The 26887-nt window shown below is 44.2% G+C and overlaps 2 protein-coding genes across 2 annotated transcripts in view; one reads left to right on the forward strand and one right to left on the reverse strand.

Annotated features, from left to right (window-relative positions):
• The window catches only part of SYNPO2L (synaptopodin 2 like), a 36064-nt gene extending 24963 nt beyond the window's left edge, over positions 1-11101 (reverse strand). Inside the window, exon 1 of the mRNA XM_082764931.1 lies at positions 10875-11101. Within this exon, the coding sequence (XP_082621057.1) occupies positions 10875-10979 (105 nt within the window). The 5' untranslated portion in view covers positions 10980-11101. The remainder of the gene's footprint in view (positions 1-10874) is intronic.
• A 411-nt stretch (positions 11102-11512) lies between these two features.
• SEC24C (SEC24 homolog C, COPII coat complex component) overlaps positions 11513-26887 on the forward strand; it is a 34808-nt gene continuing 19433 nt past the window's right edge. Inside the window, exons 1-6 of the mRNA XM_082764932.1 lie at positions 11513-11740; positions 18676-18878; positions 21000-21083; positions 23668-23788; positions 24795-24973; positions 25304-25756. Coding sequence (XP_082621058.1) covers positions 18704-18878; positions 21000-21083; positions 23668-23788; positions 24795-24973; positions 25304-25756 — 1012 coding nt within the window. The 5' untranslated portion in view covers positions 11513-11740; positions 18676-18703. The remainder of the gene's footprint in view (positions 11741-18675; positions 18879-20999; positions 21084-23667; positions 23789-24794; positions 24974-25303; positions 25757-26887) is intronic.

A 26887-nucleotide genomic window follows, 5' to 3' on the forward strand; every position in this document is an offset into this window, starting at 1 on the left:
AAGAGAAATCCTCTCTGCTTTCTGAAGCAGATCCCTTGAGCGCTTTCTTGTGCAAGGGAGAGGCAGCAGTGAGGGACTCTGAGAAAGCAAGGGGTAGCTCCGGGGGATTACACTACCCGATCTGCAAGGACTGGCCTCTCCCTTTGGAGGGGAAAACCGCACAAATTCTCTTCTACCTACCTATCTGGTATACTTTCCACTCCTTGCCTCAGTAGACAGCACCCCCTCCCCATTGCACACTTTGGCTCACTTGGGAGAAATGTCCTGCTTTTTTTCATCTGGATTTCAGGAATCCCAGTGTCAGGGCCTTACTGATCCATGCTCCTCAAAATACAAAGCAGTGCGGAATACCTGCACGACAAAGTAATGAAATAAACTGACACAGGAGATCGTCCCGCTCCCTGCACTCACACCAAGACTTCTGTTGTGACAGAAGAGCTCTTGTCAGAGAGGTTTGGTTGTCCACAGCACCTATGTATGTGCACATATATATGCCTGTTTTCCTTTATGACATTGCCCTGTTCCTCTAATTGACCACATTGAATGAGACAGGAGGGAAGGGACAGAAGCAGCTGAGGTCAAAAAAGGAAGAGCGAAAGCAACAAATGACAAAGCAAGTAAGAAGAAAAGGTGTTGAAGGGAAGGCCAGTGCTGGGAGAGGCTGGGAAGGCCAGGACTGGGGTGAGATTCTAGCAGAATTTTCTCAGCACAGCCCTGAGGAGACAAAAGGACACGCTGCTCACTGGACGTGTTTTGGGCGAATTCAGCCTAGCTTTCGGGAATGCAAGGGAGGAGGGGGTCAGATGCAACTCGGCAGCATCTGTCCTTCAGTATGGACTATATTTAGGTAGTGGTATGTGGGGGGTGAACACACGCTGGGATGCTAAGAATAGAGTAGTCCTGATAGTAACTCAGTGGCTTCCCATCTTGCCTGAGTACAGCCCAGAGAACCTGTCCTGAAACTCTGCAACCACCGTCCCTGCTGGCCACAACCCCTTCCTCATAAAAAAAGGAAAGATGCTGTGGGTAATCAGAAGTGGTTCACAGTGCCTTTCAGGAATCAGCTCTAACAGGTACGTGCCATCTTTGCCCTTGCCTCCCCAAGGCACTCAACACCTCCCTCATCAGCAGAGCTCAATCTGTACAGCAGGAAGACAAATTACATTGTCCTAAAATCTGCCCAGCAGCAACTGAGCAAGCTCAGGCCAATTAAGAGTTGGATGTTGACTACAAGTGGTCTTTTTCCTTCCCCTCTCTGATTGCATCTCAAGTTGTATAGCTGCCCCCTTTCCCTCAGCAGCTACAGTGGAGTAGTTGCACCCCATGGCAATTCAGCAGCATTTACATTTTATTTCCAGTCTGAAGTGAAATGTAGTCGTGTCACAGGGCCCCCAATGAGGGGTAAGAGCTGCCTTGTTGTAGTATGAAGCAATACAGAGCATTACCAAGGGGCAATGAACTCAGGCAAGATCTGAAGAGCCAAGCAACATCAGGGGCTGCTCCTCCCAGCACTTCCTGCTCAGCTGAACCACAACCCCAGCAACTTATAGCTGCAAGAGAAGAAGCAAAAACCCTCCATCTCTTCTCTCAGCACATCTGTCTTGACATCATTTTGGTTACTGGAACAGTTTGGTTTTCCTACAGGGCCAGGGCCGAATCTTTATTTGTGCAAGGAAAAAACACCCTTGTGGTTAAAGCACTAGACTGGCATCCAGGAGGCCTGGAGGAGTTTTTGTGTGACCTCGGAGAAAACACTCGCACTGTGAACTGTAAATGACAGGTGCCTGGATATCAGAAAGGTTTTCAACAGTCACTTGCTCTGACTCTTAAATTTGTTTCTCTCAGCTGCCCATCTGAACATAAAGATCCAGTAAGATGCTATTTCTATGCCTTGCCTGTTAGGGATGCAAGTAGCATCACATCTTTGTGTTACTGCTGTATTTTTATTCGAGGAGAATATTTACTCTAACCTATTATAATTACACTAACCGTTACAATTACACATCTTCATTTTGTTCCAATAACTTCTGCCCTAACACCTTGTTCCAGTTTAAGAGGTGCCACTGCATTGCGTCTTGGTAAAGCAGGTCCAGTGTCCCTGCAGACCTACTTCAAAGGTCATCCACAGTGAAGCTTAAGCAGAAGGTGTTTAACTAGAGAAAGAAGGGAGAGAACAGACGTTTTCTGGAATAATAAACAAATACCTTTCTTTTACCACCCTGTTTTGCTGTATCTTGAGCACAAGGACAGATTGGATGGTTTCTGGGCAAGGGGTTTGGAGATGAAACCTGGTGGTGGCAGAGGATGCTGGTGCTAGACAATCCACTGAGTGTGTACAAGACTCCTCTACTCTGTTACCACCCAGAGTGAGTGCACTGGTGAGAGGGATATAGCTATCCCAGTGCTGGGCGGAGAAGACATCTTCAGTGCACCAGGCCTAATTCTGATTTGTACCGGTGGGTACAACTGATGCAAAACAAACACAGGCAAGCAGGTGCTGTTGGTTTTGCCTGTCTGTTGAAACCAAGCACCTTAAAAATATATTTTGTGCTGCTATTACCAGGGAGAAAACCAGAAAACAACCCCAATCTACCTTCTTTTTCTAAGCAAAGTTTAGCATGGAGCTTGCTGTTGGGAACAAATGCCTCGCCAGAGTTGACTGCAGGTAGACAAAAAGAGGCTTTATCTCCATGGCCTTTTGCTACTTGATAGAAGAGTAGCTGAGAAGTGAGTAAAGTGTTATACCACTGACAAAGAATAATGCCACATGTACTACAAGAGATACTAAAAGTATTTGGTAAGCATTTTGCTTTCAACAGACTGAACCAGCAGGATATCAAGTTTTTTTTTTTTGTATGAAGCAAGGATTCAGAAGGAACAGATAGGTATGCCAGAAAGCAAGAGTCCTGGTGCCCATGTCTAGCTGCTGGGACAAGAGATGGGAGTGTTCAGAAGAAACATGCTCACCTATTTCATGTAGATCTCTTTCTAGATGTTCAATCTTCCTCTTCATGACGTAAAAGATATTAGGATTGAAACATAAGGGAATTAAGTGTTCACAAGCAAATCCAGCTACCAACATTTTACAGTGTCAGGCACTGAGCTGGGACAGGAGTGAGAGGGCCTTGAACACAGGGCAGAGTCATCCAGAGAGATGGCTCCAGTCCTCCAGAACAAGATGCTCTCAACCTTAGTGCTGTGCGCTGGTGCTGTGCAGTGAGGATTAACAAACTTCGAATAAAACCCTTACTCAGAACAGAGGACTTTTAGTTACAATCTATTGTTGAACAGCTGCAGTCTCAAGTATAATACGTGTATGCCTCCAAAGCATTACACTTAGGTAGGAGCAACTTGATGACATACCTGCTATTACTTTGATAGAATTCAGATACAATCCTGGTCAAAACTCATGTCTGTAAGAAGTTATTGTACACAACATTCATCGTATTTTCAAGTGTGGGCTACCACACCAAATGACAGCACTCATTAACCTTAATAGAGCCTCTCTGAAATTGTCTGAGACGGATGAGCACCATGCTTCTGCAGCTCTGTGGCCAGGACAGGACCAGCCAGGACAGGAAGGGATTAGACAAGCAGCCCTTTCACCTGACAGATTCAGAGAGACTTTGGCACAGCAACATACCAGTAGCAGGCTGAATAATGCCAGCAAAGCATCTGTTAGTGTCAAACCATTGAAATGGTCCTGGTCCTACCTTATGCTCTGGCCAGATAGTGCTCTCCTGAACAATTCCCAGGCACAGCCTGGGAGCTAGAACAGGGCATTGCCCACAGGTAACTTGCATGTAGCCACCCCATTCAGCTGAGAAGAAGAGTTTTTAACTGCTGAGCATTGCCCCATGCTGTACCAGCCAGCCTCTGTGCCAGTGGCGTCCCAGGCACATTTAATGCACCACATACAGGTGTAGCTCGTGTGGTTTCCCCACAGCTGCTGACAGTCATCTGACAGACATTGTTCCTGCCTGCTACAGCATAAATAGGATGCAAGGACAGAACTGCCCAGCCTCTTCATCTCTGCAAGGAGGACAGTGGAAGCTTTTGTCACAGTGTCCTTCAAGCAGAAGTCTTAGATGAGCTGTGAAAGCAAAAGGCATGAGGCAGCACAGCTGTGGTCACATGGCAGAGGAGAAATTATTCAGGACAGTAATGTGTGGAGGGCCAGAAGATAACATCCCATTTTTTCATAGGCGTGACTTCATCATGCCTTTTGGAACATGAAGGTAGGCAGAGAAAAGAAAAGATTTAACAGAGTGAAATGGCTTGAGGAGTGAGAGAGGAGTACTAAACCAAGGGTTAAAGATTAGCTGAGAGCAAGCGTAGACTAAAATTCAGTTCCTAATTGTTTTCTAACTATCACAGGCTTCCCAGTCAGACTGGAAAGCAATCTTTCAGTTAGTGTTCTGGAGGGAAAAAGATACATCTAGTACCCTACATTAGGGTGAAGTTAATGAATTTATGAAGTCCTTCTAGTCTTGTTTTAAAATAAGTAGATACTGCCACTTAGCATTCCCTGTGTCATTTCACTGAATAAAAGCTCTTTTTGGTCTAAACCACAATCCTGTACTCCACAGTAAAGACAGTTTGTAGGGAATGGCATAACCAGTGATCCCTGCCATCCACACAGCCTGCTCTCCGTGCTTGTTTGAAAGGGAGTGCTTGTGTAATGCTACTTCTTTGCAGGTAGCTCCAAGCCCCTGGTGATACAGAGGTAGTTGTGAATCAGATCCTTGGATGATACATGTACAAATCAGTGATGGTGATTTGCAGCTGCAATAACATGGTTTTCTCTTCAGGCCATCTTCCTATTCTGTTCTAACTGAAACCAGGACACTATCTTGGAGGTCCTATCCCCTCATCCCTGCTGGGAAGGGCAGAGCTCTCCTTCCAAGCTCTGCACCTCGCTCACTGCTGTCCCAGCGCTGCACTGAGCTTGCAGCTCCTCAGCGGCAGAGCAGCCCTGGAGCCCTGTGTCCTTCGGGCACACGGTGACTGCCAGGCTCCTCTGAAAGTCCCACCAGCACTGCAGCCAGCTCTCCTTCACTGGCAGCCAGTGGTGGCACCTGTCTAGGCACTGACAGGCCATAAAACATGTCCAGGAGCACTCCCAAAACTGCCTGAGTAACTCCTTCCACAGCACTGCCAGCCGTACGCAGCCCTCCAAAGCCAGCATTAGTGACTGCTATAGGCAAGGCTGCCAGGCACACCTTCCACACCTTCCTGGATGTGACGTTCAGTGACTGAGGGATCAGGTACAGACCTGCCTGTCCACCTTTCACTGTACGGAGGAGAGGCAGAGAGAGTGCTTGTGGGTCTGCAAGCTGTCAGCCCTATTTGGGATGGAGCTGGCAGCCTTCAGCAGGAATAATGTCACACGAGCAAAGGCGAACAGGACACAGCAGCCAGGCCGTGCGTCACAGGGAGCAGTGGCACAGCATATGGCAGCAGGGCTCTCTGTGTCTGGCAGAGGAGACAGTAGAGACAGAGGATTTGCAGCAGAGAAACACACAGGAAAGTAGAGATAGGTAAGAAAGACGTCAAAAGGAGGTTGTGATGAACTGCTCTTAAACAAGAAAACAGTTGTTGCTTTTAACAGCTATCCAGTCCTGTGGCCACTGCTTCCCCTAACGATTCACTCCACTGCTGCAGAGTTTTTTGTGCAGAAGTGGGAACTGAAAGGAGCCTCCTGAGTTAAAAGGGCCAATCCTCTGTTGTTTCACATGCCAGGCTGTTTGCTCCAGCTCATAACCTGATTTTAAGAGGTTTTTAGTTGTTTGCCTGGATTGGAAAGTTGTTGCTGAGCCTCCCTGGTTAGTTACCGCTGGTCTCTCTGTGCACGCTTGATCGTTGACAATGCTGTCCTATATTTGAACAGTGCTGCTGGTGTTTGCCCAACATCTATTTGTAGACAGCAATCATATCTCTCAACCTTTGTGCTAGATGAAAGAAGCCTTCTCTCCTGTCCTTTTCTATAGCTGCTCTACCTGAAATTAATTTTTTTCAAAGTGGCCGGCTCCACAGGTGTGGTAATTCCAGTGAATTCTCACTTGTACATCAGACAGCAACATCAATGCCTTCCTGTTTTGGTTACATGTAGCTCAGCTGAGGCTCACTCGTTTGCCTTTTTTTCAGAAAAGCATCATTTTGCTGGCTCGTTATCCTCTTGTGATGCACTAACATGCCCAGATCTCTCTCCTCTACCATCAGTACCTCTTGGAAAGCTTCCGGTTTCCACTAATTTCTTCAGTAGTACTTGTGGACCAGACTAAGCTGGAGGTACAAGTGTCTTCCGTGCTGCTTTTTATAGTAATTAACTGGGTTTCCCTCTAATGGAATAAATCTTGTTCTGTAGAAAACTCCCTAAAGGCAGTACATGTACTTGTACCATCTTAAAGCTACCCCTGTTGATCCTAAAACTGATTTCCCTAATACAGCTCCATGTTATGTTTCTGCTTTGGCTGATGATGGATTTAATGCTTATGTCCTATCTTATGACTTTTCTCAGACTAGCTATTTCACATTTTATTTAGTTTCAAGTGCATTTGATGCACATACCGTTAGTGCAAAGAAATCCTCCAGGACCTGGTGGCATTATTCTCCATTACTGTACGCCCTTTTCAGAGTGGGTGAACCTTCTCATCATGAAAGCTTCCCCTTGCAAGGTGTGCTGTGCATTTCAGGAAAATGTGCTTTTTCCTCAGCCTTTCTAAAATAAAAATCTTACCATCTACGGACACTTTTTGTTTCTTACTTCTGAGCTTATTTTCTCTTCCCTGCTGACTGTTTCTGGCCAAAGATCTGTTGTGTCGTGTTGCTGTGTTGTTGTGTTGCTACCACACAGCCGCTGAGCTACACAAAGTCACCTTTGGTTTGGTAAGGGGTAGCGTGAATTCTCATTATCCTTTATCTGCTTCACTGGGTAAGAGTTAAAAGATTTGTTACAAATAAGCTAAATGTGAAAGCACAGTAGTTCAACTGATTTCAGTTATAAGGACAATGCTGTAAGTAAGAACAGAACAGAGGTTTTGTTTTCCTTTTTGGGTTCTTTAATCTTATATTTTCCCTTCATTTGTTTCTCTAGTTCCCCGTATTTCAACCCTTCCTAATTTCTGCAGAATTATTCATGTCCTCTGTTGATCTTTTATCCTGCTGTGTATCTGCCTGCTGAGCATATCAATGTCTGTTGTTTTTTCAGCTTACTCATTACCAAGTTGATATTTTAATATAACTCTAATTTAAAAATCATCTACTCTTTTCCATGGAGGGTTCCCCAGCACTAATAAATTCTCTTTTGCTTCTTCTTTTGCCTCACCCTCTACTCCTACCACATCTGTTTTTACGAGACTGAACTGTTATGGTACCACCAATCCTTCATATACACATCAGACATTTTTTAGCACACAGACACTGCAAATGATTGTTAGGGTGGAACAAAACATTCAGCGTGTGCTTTTGTAGGAGAGTTTAACACAAAAGGAAAGACATACGCAGTTACAGATCTGGAACCATGTAATCAGTAGAAAATAATATTAGCATTTCAATCTTGCTTATGTTATTTAAATTTGAGCTTTTTTGTCAATACCCGCTGGGAGGGAGGAGGGAAGGGAAGGGAAGGGAAGAGAAGGGAAAGAACAGGCTTAAAGAGTTTTCAGAAATAACAGATATCAAGAACAGGAATTAAAGTGATTGATCATTTGATTGCTATCAATCAGATTGATAATAATCTTCCACATGGAAAAACAATAACAAGATGATGATATAAACATTAGAAAGAAGAAAGGCAAGAGGAACTGTGACTGTGTAAAATGATCATTTAAGGTAATGAGTTCTCCATGGATTTGTAATACAACAAAGAGTGACTCAAAACGGGAAATCCTACTTTGTGCAACATTTAGTCTTCGGAATGTCTGACTGCATGATGTTATTGAATCTTCATTGGGAAACAGTTGAGATTTAATCAGACAGGTAACACTAGCTGTTCACAAAGAATTATCTGTTTATGTATAGGCTCAAATACCAGGACTGGCAATTCTCATGTACTTCATAGAGCATGCTGATAATCAGCTGGGGGGTGAAAGAATTTTCCTCCGCATTGCGTTACTAGAAAATGAGGTGCATTGCTGAAGGTTAGAGTTTCCTCTGACACACCTGTGTTGCAAGAAACACAAAGGAGACAGGAAGCAGGAGGTGGACTGCCCATTAACCTCATCTGGTATAGCAATTCCAGCATTTCTACATAACTACAGTGCAAACCGTTTCTATATAACTTGTTATACCTGATTCATTTCCACTCATTGGGCTCAAATAAGTTTTTTTATCTGCTTAGCTCTTCTTCAGCCAGAATGGTATAGGGAAACAATTTGATTCAACATCCAAGGGTAAGCATTTTTCCTTTGTGCTACTCCTATGACTTTTCTAGTCTAGAAGTTGAAATTGCCTAAAATGACAGCACTGGAATCCCCAGAGACACCCAACTGTATTCACTCAAGTGTTTCCTGATACCTCCAGGATATTTGTGTCTGTATCTTCTTTCGTATTTTCTACAGTTTTATCCAAGTTCCTGTTCTGTTCTTCCCCATCCTGTCCAAATAGATTTTGCTCTAAGAACCAAAGCACTAGTAACAATTTCTGTTCTGCTAAGACAAAGTTTTCCTGGCTTAGAACTTCTCTTTCTCCCCAAGAGTCCTTTCTTTGACAGCAACTAGCTTACTAATCGACCCTTCTCATTTATCTAATCTGTCTTTCCATGCACGCACAACATGTTCTTCACCATGCTAACAAACACTCTGTTATTTGACCTTACCTCTGCGAGGCAGGCTCAGTCTCAGTGACACCTCCCTCTGACCATGTCCCAGTGCTGTGCAGTGGCTCTGATACCATGGAATGGAGGCTGAGCAAAGCAAACTGCACATCCACAACTCAAGGGTCCCAGCTCTAACAAACACAACACCGCCCTCTTTCTCTGTGTGGTACCATACGGCCACAGTCCCTGGTCAGGATTCCTTAGTGCTGGGACCATTCCCATCTTTGGCTCCCAGAAGATCCAGACGCTGCTAATGATGTTAGAGGTTTGGGGGATGCTTTGCAGTCAACATTTTGGCCCAGGCTTCATCCTACAGGTGTCAATAGCAGAATCCTAACTGCAGCAGAATAAGGAGTTGATCTTTCAACTCAAAGAGCCAAAACCTGAGATTCAAACTTCTGCTCTCTGCCTGGTAACAGAGGAGTCAGGCTACTCCCTGAATTCTGGGGGTTTATTCTCTTCTAAGCATTCTAAATTCAGATAGGACCTTACTAGGTTCCCAGTAAGGATCCATAAAGCCTTTCTTTGGAGACTGACTAAACAGTGTTGTCTCTACAACAGCGAGTGTTTATGGTCACTGGGATGCCAGTAAATTCAGGTTAATTATAGCCCCAAACAATAATCGTAAAAGCAGTCCTACATGAAGAATGATTTATGCTCAAATGGATTTATATCAATTATATTTCCCTTTTTTTTTTCCTCAGATTGAAAATACATTTATATATTTGCATTGTTAGACTTAAGGTACAAGACCAAGTTTGGGATGAAAGCTAGTTTTAGTTAATATCTTTCTGGAAGTGCCACTAATCCTGGAGCAATATTCCAGGCACCTTAAGGTGCAACTTGGTCTGAGCACTGGCTAGTTCTTGCTGCTGTTCTTCCCCAAGTAATCTTTACAAGATACTCAGTACCTCCTTCCTCTTCCAATTCCAGTTGCTTGACTATTGAAGGAAAACAATGAGTCAAAACCATTCTGCAAAATTTATGTGGCCAATGAAAAGCCCATTTTGCTAATAACCACCGATTCCAGATACCTGTTTCAAGGGTATTCCTTCTCTTCAGCACCTGAAGCTTTCTGAATATGTTAGTTTTCCTACAGATAATCTTTATTTATGTAAGAAATGCCTATTTCAGGGCCAAGCTGTGGGGTTTCAAACAATTTGTTAGAAGTTACAGTTACACTCCTTGACCTGGGGGCACAGAACACTTCATTTTAAAATTCTCTGTCAGACCCACAATCTACTTAAGGAAACAGAAAGGGTTGGGCAAAGCATTTTTTCATGCCTTCTGCTGGGTGCCTTCCAGCGAGACATCCCAAGATATCATTGTGTCAAAGCTAATGCAGCTGTTAGGAGCTTAATAAACAGAGGACCTTTTTTTTTCTTAATTTTTTACCTACTCAGTCATCTTTATGTAAAGAAAACAGGGACAGCTGTTAATCAAAATTAGTGCAACGCAAAGTTTGTATTTGTTCCTTTTTATTATTTCAACTCTTCCAAAGAACCGTTTTCCTTCCGTCCTTGACTGTGAACCCATATTTGCTGCTTAGAGCATCAAAAATACTTCAGACCGTATTGAGAAAGCTCCGGCAATGTACGAGCCCCTAAGAAAAGCACAGCTATTTTGAAAGCTGGAAAATAATGAAGTGTTAGAGACAGTGTCATTGAAATACAGCTTCTGTTGCGTTCACTTCAGTTGGTTTTGACTTTGTTGGATGCCTTACCCAAACACCGAAGCCTCCGTATGTGAACGCGAGCCCTTTCCCGGGGTTGTGGCTGCTGTTCTGTCTCTGCAGACAACTGGGGGCATTGCACAGGCTGTGTGCAAACTGTGTGCGCTATCCCACCTGCCCTGCGAAAGCAGGCAGATCTTCCCCTGGCGCTTCTCTATTTCTGCCTCGGTAGCACCGTTTCTGGACCCGCATCCCACCCCACTCCCTGCCTGCCCACTGCCCCTTTTTCCCCTTTCAGAGCTCTGGCACAGCAAGGAGCTGCCCGGCTGGGCACAGCCACCTGCCCTGAGCACACCCTGCCCTGAGCACACCCTGCGGTCCTACCTTGGACACCTGGAGGGGCTTTCTCTGCTCAGAGCCCCCTTGCAGGCGGAAGCCCCAGGGGGCGCCTCCAGACAGCGTGATCACCATTTCTTCCTCGGCTCCCATGGCTCCTGTGCCGCGGGTCCTTCACCTCCCCAGCGCCGGCAGAGCGCGGCTCTCAGCGGGCAGCATCGCCCCGTCCCATCCTCCCCACGGTGCCCCCGAGCCCCTCTCCTCGCTGCTTCCTTCAGCTCCGCACCCCGCAGGGTCCCGCCCCGCCCCGCCGGGACACCCGATGCTGCTGCTGGGCCGCGGCCAGCGCCGTCCCGCACACGTGTGCCGTCAATCTCAGCCCGAGCCCGCGGCCCCAGCGCGGCAGCGGGGCTCAAAATAGCTCGGCCCTGACCTGCGGGGCGGGACGGGGCCGCTCGGCGACCGCTTCGTGTCCCCGTCCCCCGGCACAGCCCCGCGGGGACACCTCTCCGCGGCTCCAGGCGCCAGCACCCGCCCCGAGGCCGGACGGGGGCAGGCGGCCGGGGGCTCGCCGCCCGCTGGGGGCTTCTCCGCGGCTCCGCGGCCCCGCGGCCCGGGGAGCGGCTCCGGGCCCGGCTCCATCCCCGCCCCCCGCTGCCCCCCGCCCGCCGCCATCGCGGGGCGCTCCCCGGGCCCCGGCGTCCGCCGTGACGTCAGCGCCGTGCCCGCGGGCGGGGCGCGCGCCTGCGCGCCGCCGGCGCCGGCGCGCGTGCGCGGCATCCGGGCCCTGGCGGGCGGGGCGCGGCGGCGGCCGGGGGTTGGCGGGGAGTGCGGACGTGGCAGGCGGCGGGCGGCGGGGCCGGCGGCCGGAAGCGGGCCCAGCACCGGCAGCGGCCCCGGTACCGGCAGCGGCGGTGAGCGGGGGGCTGGCGGGCGGGGGGGGGCCGCGGGGGCGCCCTGAGGCGCGGCCGCAGCTCCCCGCTGCGGGGCCGGGGCCTGCGGGGCGCTGCGTGGGGCCCGCTCTGTCCCCGCGCTGCCTCCGCGCACGGCCCCGCCCGGCCCCGCCGCGCTCCCGCGGGGGCCCCGCGCTCCCTCACGGCGCTGAGGGGCCCCTGCGGCGCGGGGACGGAGCTCGGCGGCCTGCGGGAGGCGAAGGGAAGGGAAGGGAGAGGGAGGCGGCCCGGCGGGGCCTCGGGCCGGGGCGGGCTGCTGCGGGCCGCCGCCGTGCGGCTGCGGCTTGGCCCGGGCTGGGGGTGCGGGGAGGGCTCGGCTCCCCCGGTCCCGGGCCGCAGCTCCGCATCCGCCGTGTGCGTGCGGCGGGCCCGCTCCGCACCCGCAGGGCTCCGCTGGCAGCTCCGCGCCGTGCCCAGAGCCCTGCCTGAGCTGCCCCGCGCTGCGGCAGGGGCACGGGCGGGCTGCTTGCACCCACATCGCGGGCACCCGCCAGGGTTGGTAACGTTTTTTATGTGATAACGTGAAGAACAGAGATTTTCAGTTTGGTGCACAGCATTGATTTTCAGCTGTCAACGTGGTAGCTTCATAGCAAACAGTTCTAGTTTCTTTCTGTCACAGGGTTCCGTAGTAAACTGCACTAAAAGTTTAGGGGAAACATTAAAGGGGAGAAGCAGCCATCTGACATACAACGCACAAGGCCAGGCTTCGTTTACGTGCCGTGTCAAGTCCCATCCCTAGAGCGAGGTGGCTTGTTGCAGGTGCTGTCTTAGGCCTTAGCCTTCAGTAATGTGGAGTTGTTCAGAGTGGATCTGCAGATCTTTGGGGTTGACGTATTTTGTTTTTTTCTTTTCCCTTGTCACAGAATAGGTGTTCTGGCTATGGGATTGTTAGAAATACATTTGGCCTAAAACTCGCCCTTAGAGGAGACTTGCTGTACACTGTCAGCAGAAGTACAAGCATCTCTCTCCATTTTTGTGTGGGAGAGGTTCCCACTCCTGGAACTGCCCCTTTCTGCTTAAAGCTGCACCACACAGAAGAATCCTCTCTTGCTATAGACAGTGGGAAGTGGAAGGTGATGAAGGCAATACTGCTTTTTAATTTGCTGGGACAGACACTACAGGTTCTAATGTCGTGGCTAAAAGCTGAATACTGGCAGAGAGCAGATGTCTAGAGGATTATTTCTTTAATGAGTTGTTCAATGCTTGTGCCTTTTTGAGTGTTTACTTCTGCTACTTACTGTAGGACTAAATTTTCTTCCTGTAACATTTATTATCAGAAGGGTCAAAAATCCAAGAAAGAATTGATAGTTGGCTGAGGAAGGGCAAAGTACAAAGAACGACTGAAAATAATCACCAACAAAGTCTCACAGAACAGACAAGGTGGATGTTTCTTGTTATTTAGGTTTGATCTTCATCAGCAATGAGTTACGAAGAGAAAGCTTGTTTTGTGTTCAGTGAGGTTCATTGTTAGCACAGAAATCATTAAACTATGAGCCGGGCAGTCATGCACCGGGAAAGGCTAATTGTGAGACTTTCTGGTTTCCTGCGAGTGATGGGAATTGCGTAATGCATGTTTGCATAGAGGAAGTCAGAGTATAGATGCTTTAGGTGAAAAATGGGCAGTGTTACAATGTATGTGCAGAAAGATTGTGCACCATTATAAGCCTTCGGCCTTACTAGTTATTTACCTGTTTGTTCTTCCTTCTGGCCTCTTCTATACACTTTAAATAACTTTCAGCTTTTCCTAATCAATTATACTTGTGCAGAGTTCACCAAAGTGAGTCAGATGACTTCACACATCGTAATGTGTACATGGAGTTAAAGCTAAGGAAGGAGATAAATCTTTCACCGTCTTTTTTTTGAGGTGTTATTTCCAATGACTTTTGCCCCTACAGGACTGCTTTTCAGGAGCAATGCCAGTGACTGATTGTGATTTTTTTTTTTTTTTAAGGCTTTATTCCAGAGGTAGAGGTGTAAATCAGTCCTACCATTCAACTTCAATAAGTTTTATCTTTTTTTTTTTTTTTTTTTGACTTGATGATGATAGGGATTGGAAATAGTGGTAGGCTTAAAGTCGGGTAAAGACTAAGACTTTTAAATTCCATATTTAGCTACTTCTGCACTCTTGTAACTTAAATGTTGTCTTGGACCTTGCCCAAGATGATGAAACAATCTAACAAAATAGGGTTTAAGGTGGCTCTTACTTAGAAGAACATGGAATGATCATACCTCAGAAGTGAATGGTAGTTTGAAAGACCTTTTCAAAACAGTCCACGAAGGACTGGCCTCCAAAATTCTGTACCAGAACTTGTTGAATCAGTGAGGTTCTAGCAGCTACTCTCTTTAGTTTTCCTGAAAGTCTTTGGTGAAAATACTGAGGCTTCTGGACTTTCACTGGTGACATTAAATTGTAAAGTCTTATTTTTAAAACTAGATGTCTTACACCTCTTCTGAGCTGTCAAAACACATGTAGTTGGCTCAGAGAGTCAATTCCAGTAGTGTCACTTGGGTTGTTTTGGACAAACGTATGGAGTGCATGCTGCTGTAACGGCCTGGGTACTTCCAGATCAATTGCCAGTCTTTGGTTTCCAGGATATGAACTTTTTTTTCCAGGTTTTTCTGTAGAAAAACAAGACAGGAGCTTCTTGAAGTTGAGGAGAAGTCGAGTGTTCTGTGAGTGCTTATAGAGGACATCATAAAGTCGTATCTGATGAACAAAATCAAGGATGTCTGTCTTTCAGGAGAGTGATCTGAGAATGGTGCAACTTTGCTTTGTCTCCGAGAAAGTTAGAGCCTAGATGCTTTAGAAGCCCTGTAGGTAATACTCTGAATTGATCTGTGGAGATGCCAACTGTGCCCTTCTGTCCCATCTTCTGGAAGGGGTTTTAGTATCTGTGGTCAGAAATCAAGTTGGCATATTTCCTTCAGGTCCAGCAAAATATAGCAGGCCGTGCTATCCTCTTTTTTTTATTATTATTATTATTATTTTATTATTTTTTTTTTAAACAAGGATCAAGTCTGTCTAGAAGTTGAAACTAACAAGGCTTTTATTTCTCTGGGACCAGTGAAAAAGGGACTAACATCTTTCTGGAGGAAAAGAATTTCACTGTACGCACTTGGTTTAGAAAGCAGTCAAGAACCGATGAGATTAAGCATCTCAGTTTCAAAAGGGAATTAAGTGAATGCAAACCAAAAAAAAAAAAAAAAAAAAGATGAGCTTGCAGTTTGCAAAGACTGGGGAGACTTGCTGATTGAAACGCTCATGTGAATCACTTGTTGTTTTTTTCTTAAATAGGCCATAAAACTGAACTGTAGCCTTTGTTTGGAAACTAAGGAATCCAGAAACCATTACAAAAGTGTAAGATCTATTCCCAGTATTACTGCATATTTTTCTCCCATCAGTTTGCTGCTTACCGGTTTTGGTTGTCAGTCTTATTTAACGGTATCCCAGTATAAATTTTGGCTGTGTGCACTGACACTATTTTGACCAAAATGTGCATGGTCAACTGCCTTTGTACAGAGGAATAAAAGAAAATGGCAGAGTGAGGGCTGTATATTCTGCAAGAGAATTATTTGAGTTATTTGTAGTAACATCCACTTCTTGTCATAGTATTTACCACTAGTATCAGTCCTGGTTATTGGAGCTTTGTGTATGGTACCTTGTGAGCAGTAATAGGATGTTCGATAGCATCTTAAAATATTACGTTTGGCTTAGCTCCGGTAATGTGTTACCATGTACAAGTGAACGTCCTCAGTACTTCTGTCAGGTGGGACAGCTTTCTTTCTCCATTTCTCACGGTATGGTGTATGTATTTTATTCTTTCTGTCACCTTTCTTCAAGTCATAAGAAATAGAGCATAAAATCCTCCCTTTTCCCATATCTCCTTGAGTGACCAGCTTCTAATTTATGTACACAGTTTTGGATGCAGGCAAAATGAAAGCTGTTTGATAAAAATGACTGGTGCTGGGGGAGAGGGCAAATGGATTCATTCAGTGACAACTCTTTTCCGCCTTCTCAGAGGTGGATACTCCTGGCCCTGCCCTTCATGATACTCCACATCGGTTATGAGCAAGCATGCCACAAGCCTTACATTTAGAGCAGGTTGAGCAGCCAAGATAAATGAAGCAGCCTTGTCCGCAGTTTCAACACCAAGCTAATTCGCGAGTCTTCCTCTTCCTTTCAGCTCCCTCTTTGACCCTCTGCTGCTACAGAGCAAGCGTCAGCTTGTGTTGTGGTGGAGGTTGGCCTGTGCTTGCTGTCACGTGGCCAGCTAAAGGTTTGAGGTGTATCTTGCCTTCCTCTCATTTGGGGCACTTTGTAACCCCACAAAGGAGATAATTGCCTAGTACTAATTTACATAGAGTCTATCTCAAAACGTTTTTCTCTGGAAGGTTTGTATTAAATGAGCTTGCCTCTTGGTTTCAGTAATACTGAGGAGAGAGCAAGAAGCAGACAATACAATAAAAAAGTCAGAAGTTGTTTGCTAGAATAGAAATAGAATGAAATATTGAGCTGTTCTAGCCCTGTTGCAATTGCTTGGGCAAACCTGAGATATGTTCAGGAATATCCACACTGAGTCCTGCAGAGTTTTGTAAGTGTGATGTGTAGAGTGTCTTAATGATTGGAGCTCAGGAGGTGTCCTGCAGGATGCTGCTGCTTAGCCTGCAGCTTTTCCTGGAAGAAGGACCTGTTTGTAGGAACAGTGACTGGAAGCCAAATTCCTCATAGACAATCCAAAAAGAAATAGTGAGGGGCAGGAAGAAGAGAAAGCATCCCTCCTTCCTCAACATGCCCATCTCTTCTGAGCTGCTTAGGTGGAGCAATCTTCTGCCGTGTTCTCCCTTTCTTTAACCCCCAGCTTTGCAGGAGGAGCTGTCCTGCTTGTCTGGTTGCAGTGGGCAGAAGAAGGATGTGGGTAGGTGTGTGAGTGCAATCTGGCCCTAGTTGCCTGCCCAGGGAGGAAGAGGTTAACCTTCAGGGGAGCTGGGGAAGGGTGCTGGTCCCAAAGTCCAGATTTCCTGGCCCCGTGGCTGCTCAGGTTAGACTGTTCTGCAGAACTAAGTCAAAGGTGGAGTGGGAAACCTGAATTTTTAGCAGTGACCCTCTTGCTTGCTGTAATCGTGTTTAGAAACTTGGTAGGCTGATAAAAAATTTGTAATAAGCTGTTGTAAATGGCATTATATGTTACTCTGAGCAGTAAATTACCTTTAAATATTAAAGAGAAGTTTTTCTAGACAAAAGCCTTCTCACTGCCTCTGTGCAGCTTGAAAAACAGATCTGAAACTTCATTTCCTTTCATGTAAAGTTAAATACCTCATTTTCAGAGTAAGCATTGGCATGCTTAGCATTAAGACTTACTGTATTTACTAGCTCTAGGAGGTTAAATATCGAATGCATGGTATTACGCTAGCTGTTTTCTGTAAAGAAATAGATGATTTTGATGTAAATGTTTTCTCTTCATATAATGTATGTGGACCTGAAAGAATTCATTTGTACATGGATGGTTCTTACAGGTCTGTAGTTACTTTAGTACCCTATGTGTACAATTGTTGTGCCAGTTGTTGAAATAATACTTAAGCATCGTATTTTTGATAATGTAAAAAGTCAACCTTAGCATTAGTTGGCATCCTGTAATCAATGAATAGGCAAAACAGCTCGGCTGTCTGTTATCCGCTTGTGTTAAGCTGCAGATTCCTCACTGGGATTTACCTCAATTGCCTGATGGCTGTTGCAGATGTATTTGTCTCCTCTGTGTTAAGATTTAGTATTTATCTTTAATGTGCAAGTTCATCGTGGGGTTGGGGACAAATACAGTTATTCACTTAAGCTTGTGTTTTTATATAAACTGAAGTCTTTTTTGATAAATCAAATTGCTCTCCAAACACAGGTATGTTTATGCTGTTACTGCAGAGACAGCATTAGCTGAAGGGTAACAGCAACACATGGAGCATCCAAAGGAGAGCAGGGGATGCAAAAATGTCCTTGAGACTGCAAGGCAATCTCCTGCCAGCGGAGGGCCTCATTTGTGTGGCCCTTTCCAACTGAAGGGCCCTGTGGCTTATCTGTCTGCTTGGTACCATGGCTGTACGAACTGCCTGCTTGGTTTGGGGTCTCCCAATGTCCTTTCTATTTTTCTCTTTATAAAGGTAGATGGCTTGGGAATGCATTTATTAAGATCTCTTGCATAGCTTTGCTAAGAAACTTATCTTCTGTCTCTGATGTTTTGTTCCCAGTCTTACACTTTCATATAATTCCTTTAATGACATCTTAGCCTGTGCTGCTTTTCTATTTCAAAGATCTTTCTTAGATGAGCATGCTGCTTGTGGAATATTCTAGGTTTCTGAAAATTATGTATGTAAGGACTTTAAATGATTTACTGTTTGAACAATCTCAAAATTCTACATTGTCCCTGTTCAAGATGCTTGCAAACACTTCAAGAAGCAGCCTGTGTGGATACTGTCTTATAGCAAGGAAGCAGGGTAGCATAGAGCTAAAGGGTGAACTCATGGAGTGTTATGTTAAGGAATCTTTCATCTAAGTAATGTGTTTTTCGTTGGTCTGATGGTTTTAGAGGCAGAAGTAATTTGTAAAGGTGTCTGAGGGAGCTTGATAATATCTGATATGGAGTGACAAAATGTTTTTTTCTAAGAAGTTGATCAGAAGTCTAACCAGTATAGAACAGTGAGTAAGCTGGTTGGTAAATCTCTGAGAATATTGTTCTCTAGCTCTTATAAAGCATTTATCTTACTTGAAAAACTGCCGTGCAAGAGTAAATTACTGTTAACATTTTAACATCACTAGTGTCTCAGGATCTCTCATTTATGTGAAAACAGTAGAGAAGTTGGCAGGTTTGGTTTTATGTCTGCTAAAAGCCATTTTTCGCCCCTTTTTGCAGGTGAGATTAGTTTGGGGATGTGAATACAATGAGTGTAAACCAGCAGACTCACACAGGGCCTCCTTATGGGCAACCTCAGCCTGGATATCAGGGATACCAGCAGCCTGCCTACGGAGGACAGCCATTGCCAGGGGTTCCTCACGCGCAATATGGAGCTTATAATGGGCCGGTGCCAGGATACCAACAGCCAGTCCCTCCACAAGGTACTTCTCAGTCAAAACTTAATGATTGATAACCTGTGAATTGTTACGCGTGGATTTTTTTCTTTATAATTCCTATTGTTAGCTTTTATGGTAGCAATTATCTTCTGTATGTAGCTTGCGTGATGTTAAAAATCGTGTTCTTTCTGTATATGCTCAGGGTATTGATCTGTCACTTGTCTGTTTCAGTGGGGTTTACTCTTTTCCTAATAACTCATAAAATTAACGTGTTGAGGAACGTGGCCTTGCTTTGTTCTGCATGTCCTTGCCCCATGGTACTGAAGCTCTTGAGTAGAACAGTATTCCTGAAGAGGTCATGTTGAGGGGCAGTGGTTGATGACTTAGAGATTTATAATAGAGTCCCCATTACATTACCATGTAGAAGGATTAGTGCTCTGTCTTGAAGGATTAAGATGTACAGCTCTGGATAGAAAGCATGTTCGGAGCTAGTTTCTCCAGTATCTTTAAAACCAATAGAAAGCTTTTAGACGTGGGCATGCTAATGTGTTCCAGAACTTCCTTGGTGTTGCAGGATCGTGTCACTTATTCAGATTTTTTGGGTTTGAGTACCTAAATTGTACTGAGAGATGAACAGTGACTTTAACATCAGAAATGTAGAGGAGAAAATACTCCGTTTTTGCATTGATTTTATGAGGAAAGGAGGAGTGTGCTAATGGTCTCTGCGTCAATGAGAAGGACAGAACAACCGAAGTGCCTACTGCTGAAGTGAAACTAACTCAAGTGGGAGACTAAAATTCATGTACTGAGGAAGAGACTTCAAGGGGAGCTAAGTGGCTACCCTGGATTTTATTTTATTTTGGTTGGAGCTAAAAATGTGGTATGCATAAGAACTGGTGTTACTCAGTTTTGCTCCATCTTACTCTTCTTTCTTTAATTCCGTTTCTCCCCTTCTCCCAGTGAATCTCTTCCAACAGTGCTCTCAATCCATGAGTTTTGAACTAGTTTCAAAGAGGGTTTAAATTCCTATAAAAGTGATGAAAATCAGAGCTGGGCAGAGGAAAGAAATCCTGCTTCCTGGAAAGATGCAGGCAGAGCTTTGAGCGCTCTGTTTGGCCACTCAGCGTAGATAATGACCAAGTAGTGTTTCCTGCCCCATGGAAGGAATGGGGAGAAGTTGGACTCAAATCTCAATTGTCAGGTTGCACATTTCGTACCTGCTCTTGTAAATTCAGGATTCCTGTCTTTATGAAGGAATGCAAAATTCAGAGCACTAACACAATAACCAGAAGTTGACCTTTTTGTTAGCTGCTGAATACAGGATCCAGCTAGAAACGAGAGGCAAACAGTGCATTAACAAACAAAAAGAGCGGCTAGGTGATAGTGCCAGTTTCTACTCCCATCTTTATCATGTTACATTCATTGTAGGTCTTTGCAGCAAAATGGGTTATAACTACGTAATGTAGAGGGGAGAGAATTCATTTCAGAAGCGCTAGTGTGACAGGAGTTTAAAGAACACCGAGGGGTAGAAGGAGAATTGCTGATGCTACTTTGTGATCTCAAAGTATTTGTCTTAAGGGGGTATTTGAGGGGAAAAAAACACAGTGAAAAGTGCGTGGAGGAACTGAATGGAGAAGTGTTGGCAGCAAGTGCTATCCTCAGTCAGGGAGTGTCTGAGTTACACGACAAACCCTAGCTCTAACTGATGGAAACATGGAAGTGTTGTGCCAGTGGTGCTAGCGTTGCTCAGGAACAGAAGAGGAGCACTGTGCTGCTAGCTGAGAACAGCAGCTTCCTGCTATGGGAAGAACCAGGACAACTTCGCACAAATTTTTCATTCAATCTCTCAGTTTTGCTTTTGATGAGACTGTACAGTTGAAAGTGCAAATACAGTTATCTGAATACCAGTGACAGGTTGCTGCTGGATTATCATACATAGACTCAGTTTATGATCCTTTTTACACTTGTGTTCATGTTAATATATTAACTGTTGGTAGAGTATGTGGTAGAACAGTGAGGAGTATATAGTAAGGAATAAATAGTAAATGTGATGTGGATTTTATGTACCCAATGCTTTCCGTACAACAGACTGTCCTCAGCATTGGAAACACTGTCTCTCGGTGCTTTCTCTCTGGCTTGATTTACTGGTGTATTCTGTCTTTCCAGGTTATTTTCCTTCCTTGGGGTTCCCTTCGAAGGGCTCTCCTGTTTCTCTCAACTCTGACACTTCTCTTGCACCTAATTTCATAGGTAAATTGTGTCCTTTCTGTGGGAGTGTTTGTGGCGTGCCACTCCTACTGTGGGGAAGGGGTGGTTCTGGTTCTCTTAACCATCTTCTGTGCCAAGTTTCCTTTCAACATGGATGTTTATCTCAAAGGTGTGGGTACCTGATTATTCAAGCAGAGGTGGATGGGACTCTTCCAACTCTATTTGTAGGCAGCACTCCAGAAACATGAATAGGATATGAAGAAATAATTCTAGTAGAAATCCCTTATGCCTGCAGATTTATAGATTAAAAACTGACTTGTGACTGTCTTCTAAAGGTTGATTTCAAAACCTGAATTGGTCCTTGCGGGTTTTGTCAAGAAGCCTTAGTTTAAAAGAATGTCGTGTCCTGCTTGGGAAAGAAGTAAAATGTGAGGTCTGAAATAAAAGCATTGTAATACAGAAATGAAGAATCTCCCCAGCTATGGGGAATTTGGTCTTAAAAGTCATGGGATCTCTATAGCTTGGGTTCAAACTTAAGGGGAAGACAAGTTTTTACTTTTTTAGATACAGCATAGAAGCTAGGAATAATTATGATTCAAAAGCTGTGGGTGAAGAAGGTAATGTTTTTGCAGAGGTAGCAATGAAGATACAAGAACTAGAAACATTTCAAGAAATCATATTATTTGTCCTTCTTTCTAACTAGTGGTATTTTGGAAGAGCTATTTCCAGCAGCGTCTATTTGTTTAGAAAAATAGGGAGGCAGAACTGGGCCAAGTTCTTATAGTCTCAGGGCTTTGAGTAAAATCACAGGCATTTCCCGTTATGCTGTCATCTGTCTCTGTTTTGAGGTCTGTGATGAGTAAGGACAGTATCTCAAAGGTATTGAAGAGGAACCTCAAGATTCCTCAAGAGCAGTGAACCTTAAGATGATAAACCACTAGATATTCATACCCCTTTAAGTGATTTTTTTTCCAGTGGTTATTTGAGCAGTCTGTGCTAATGGTTAGAGGAGTATGTTTGCGACAAGGACTAGAAAAAGAAGACTTTTGAAGCTTTCTCTGAATTAAACATGCATTTGTCAAATTGTTTGCATGTTAAAGCTGAAAAAGTATGTAAACTTAATGTAAAAAAAAAAAAAAAAAGGAAAAAAGTGTATGCTTTTGAAGACAAAAGATGACAATGCCAAACAGTTCAGATGTACTGTGAAATGAAATGTTTTGAAACAAATGAAAGTATATTATATTAACATGAAAAATGTCACAAAAGACATTCAGAAACAGAAATACCACAGAAAGTGACAACATAAAAATGGTTAGGGATCAGGAGATGCTTGGCCAGAGGAACAATAAGACAGAGGTGTGCTGTAACAGGTGATATAAAGAAAATGTTTAATGAGATAAAGGTATATAAAAATAATACATTTATCTGTAAATTGAGTTATGAATCTCAAAATGAAGACCAGGAGGAGGTTTAGTAAAACTTAAAACCAAAAGGGGAAAAAAATCAAAAGCCACTGGTCGTTCATAAAAAGTCTAGTTAACTCCTTGAATTTACTCCCACAAGCTTCCTAAAATGTACATGTAACAGATAAGATAAAAATGTGAGTTGAAACCTCATGCTTTGGTGAGTAACTTATGCTATAGAATTGAGAACTGGCTTCTCTTACATGTTTTCTATTTCGTAATGGTTCCTCACACGAAGGCTTCGGAGTCCCTTCTGAACTTGTCACGCTGTCGGAAGACACAGCAGTGTCTATGGGCTGCTCTGGTCTTCTCACAGTTTAAGGTGTTTGAGTCACCTGTGTTGAACTGTACCCCGTATATGAAATAAGTTCCATTGTGGTTAGCAGGCGTGGTCACATGGCTGTTCTATTTAACAGCATTTTTTAAATATAATATTATTAAAACAAAAGTTTTTATATATTATATATATATGTTTTTTTTTTTTGGAAGTAAATGCTGCTGTTGATCTCTTGGCATTGTATCCAGCATTGTGTGGTCTTGAAAGTGACGAAACTTAATTCTGAAGCAAATCGGTTTGGTCTGTGACTGAACCAGTTGACTTTGAAAAATGAGGAAGTATTCCTGTTACCCTCCAACCTTAAGAGGCTGGGATTGGCCCCCTGTGGTGGCCCCCACAATGCTCTGTATAAAAGCAGCTGGTAGAATTCAGTTTTTCAAAACTGAATCTATTTGCGTAACATGCTTACCCCTCAAGTAGAGAAAATTGACCTGTAATGAACATTAGGTACCACTACAGTACTCTTCATACTCTGGATAAAAAGTAACTGGACTTGGAGGGGGAAGAACCTAATGCCTTTCCGACAAGAACACGGTTGGTTCTTTGTCAGAAGATGAAGTTCTTTTTTGAAGAACTCTCCATGGTGCATACTTTGTATTTGATCTGTGTGGGGGTGTGATTGGTGACAATGGCTAAAAATACTTGTTTTCAGTTTTGCTTCTACTAATATGGTTGTATAAATGAGTTGTTGCTGGAGGAGTATTGATGCATCAATTTGGCCATCACTAAACTCCTTGTGCACTTTTTTCCTCCTTTGATTTTTCATGGTATCTGTTTGAAACCCTTGTTTCTGTGAATAATTTGCGACTTTTTTTAATGTCTGCAGGTTCGGTAAGAGCCCCTTCAACCTCTGGAACATCTCTTTCTTCTGGCCACCTGGGGTACAGTCCGTTTGGACAAGGAGATGTGCAGAATGGGATTCCAGCTTCAACAGCACCAATGCAGAGGTATACACAAGAAAAGAAAGTTGTAACAAAGGCCTACCTTGGTAGACCTAGGCTATGTCTAGACCTTTTAGGTTATAAAACAAACTAAATGCATTGGTTTTGCTGTGGTGGGCATTGACTTTTTTTTTTTCTTATTGTTTTGAATCAACATTTTACTGTAAGGAAGGGTATTTGTTAGAAAATGGGAATCTCTTTAGATAAAAAGCTTATGGAAGGATATGGGCCAGTGACTGGTTGATCAAAACCACTTTTTCTCCAAAGACTTTTTTTTTGTGGTAGTCATTTTCCCATAAGGAATTTCCTGATTTCCATGATCTGTCTTGTTTGGGAACAATTGTATCCACGCAGTAGATGTATTTGGTTCCTTGGCAGTATGAACCTGTCTTTCTGGAGCATGTTGCTACCTGTTACTGCTGAGTAATTCCTTAGTATTGGTTCCATTTGTACTTTTTTTCCAGTTGTGGATCCCTGAGTTGTCTCTATCTTAAGTTCTTGGCATCTTCTCCAGAAAGATGTTGCCATTATTCGTGGGGTGAAAGGGGCAGCAGTCCTACCTACTGCTTTATACTGATTATTAGTTGGGGGGAAGGTGGTTGGTTTTTGTTGCTTTCTGGTTAAGCTCAGCACTGTCAGCTGGAGAGTCCAAATCCTTTGAACAATGGAGCCTTCTTAGATATCTGTGCTGGCACTATTGCTTCTTACCCTGTAGACTCCCTTGCAGTATTTCTGATTTGTAATGATAACTAAAATGGAATTAACAAAAAATATTTTAAACATAAAATTTGTGTTTTTAAGAAGCAACAGATTTTTATGATGAAAGGGGTTTGGACCTGTGCAGGATATGTAATTGCTTTTCAGAAACATAGCTAAAGTGCTCAGTTTTTAGTTTATGTATATTATTGACACCTAGCTGGTGCTGATATGGTAGAACAACTTCTAAGGCATGGGGAATTGTAACTGCTTGCATAATGGAGGACCCAGTGAAGATTCTCTTCTCCCCTCTCAGGCCGCCTACTTCTCAGCCGTTTCTGCCAGGCTCAGCACCCGTGCCTGTCAGCCAGACATCCACGTTCCAGCAATATGGTCCCCCTCCAGCCAGTGTACAGCAGCTCAGCAATCACATGGCCGGGATGACAATTGGCAGTACTTCAACCTCTGCTCCTCCCCCAGCTGGACTGGGCTATGGTAAGGTTTCCTGTCCCTGAATCCCGAAATGCATTCAGGTTATAGAAAATGTGCAGCTTAGACTCTGAGGTGGGGGACAGGGCAGGGGGGAGAAAGAAGGCATGGAAGGAACTGTCAAGTTTTGAATCCCTTAGATGTTTGAATTTTAAGAGTACTTAAGGTTTATCTCTGTTAGTACTGGAACATCCATCTGAAGATAAGAAAATGATATATATGCACCAGCAGAAATGCTCTAGAGTGAAGGGGTTTTGAGTCTTCTGTGATCTATTTGGAATTAAATGTTTTGAGGATCGAAAAAATGATGGTAACGTCCTCTTTTCTTCTTAAAAGGTCCCCCAACATCGGTTCCCCCAGTCTCAGGGAGCTTTAGTGCAACAGGATCTGGTCTCTACACACCTTACACTGCGAGCCAAGGACCCCCTCCTCCCAGTGTGTCTCAGGGTCTTCCTTTGGCACAGCCTCCCTTTTCTGGTCAACCAGTATCAACTCAGCGCCTGCCTACTCAAGTCCCTGGTTTTGCTCCACCTCCATCTTCTACAGGGATTGGACCTTCCTCTTATCCTCCTACCACAGGTGCCCCAAGGCCACCTGCCATGCCAGGCCCACCGCTGCCTGGGCAGACAGCTGCTGGACCACCAACATCACAGCCTAATCATGTATCCTCACCACCACCACCTCCATCAACTCTGTCAGGGCCTCACCCGGGGCCTCCCATGAGTGGCCTCCATGGACCACCTCCTCCCACTCATCCTCCTCAGCCAGGTTACCAAATGCAGCAGAACGGTGAGTATTCCTAGGGTAGGAACTGTATGTTAGGCGTGTTCTCCGTGTGCTGCAAACTGAGAAACAGCTTTCAGGTTTGTAACTTGCAGGCTTCTGGCTACACTTCAGGCTTCCCTCGTTTCCTTGGTGTGAAGGACAAATCTAAGACAAAGAGTAGGATTTATCATTCTAAGCTATTTGTCATGCAGGTTTTAATCAGGTTAATGAAATTAAAAGAACACTAGCTTACTTGGCTAAAAAATTGTTCAATGCTTAGTGCCATAATAATACAAAAAATTGTGGTCAAATTGTAGTACAAACTTAAATATGATGTCTGCAACCTTGTCCTTTCAAAAGTAGAGATCTGAAATCTTGAAAATCATTATTATAGTTTTTAACAATATACACACTGGGTGTGCATATACACTGTATATGAGAGGAGTGTTATACATTGAAAAGGAGTTGCAACTTTTTCTTCTTTAATTCACAAAGTTGTATTTTTCTCCTTGTAAAACCCTTCACATTTCCTGTGTGCTTAGAAGTAATATCATTTGAACTTTCTGGATTAGAAAACAGTTTTGGCTGATTTTTAATCAATAACGTTTGCAGATAGCTAGGATAAAGTAATCATGTGCAACTGTCAGGATTGAGAATCCTGCCCCCCATGTGCAGCCTTGCACAAGTGGCCAGGTAAATTACTTGTTTAAACATTTGTCCAAATTGCTATGAACTGTAAAAACACTCGTGGGGTGAATCACGACGTTATTCCGTAATTGACTGGAATTGTGTAAAGTGGTGTGAAATTACTTCCATGAGTTACAAAACAAAAGAAGTTGTCATGTGCTACCTTATTACTGTGCTTTTAGGCAGTACAAAACTGCCTGAGAGAAATCCTTGCATAACTTGAGTTTGAGGCATTATGGGTCATCTGCTGGCTCTTTGGCTGTTCTGGGTGCACTTTCTATTAGGTAGTTCTGCAGCTCAACCTGAATATTCATAGTACATGATCTTAATGCATGTTTTAATAATATATTCTAAAACTAGTTATGTTAGTCTTAAAACACAGGTTTCTTTAAGTCTGGTTTTAAGAAAGACTGTGTCAGACTGAGCTGAAACATTGACAAATGTGTTTAATCCTAATTGACTGAAAAG

The sequence above is a fragment of the Aythya marila genome (assembly GCF_965140915.1).
Source record: "Aythya marila genome assembly, chromosome: 7".
In the NCBI taxonomy this organism is placed as follows: domain Eukaryota; kingdom Metazoa; phylum Chordata; class Aves; order Anseriformes; family Anatidae; genus Aythya; species Aythya marila.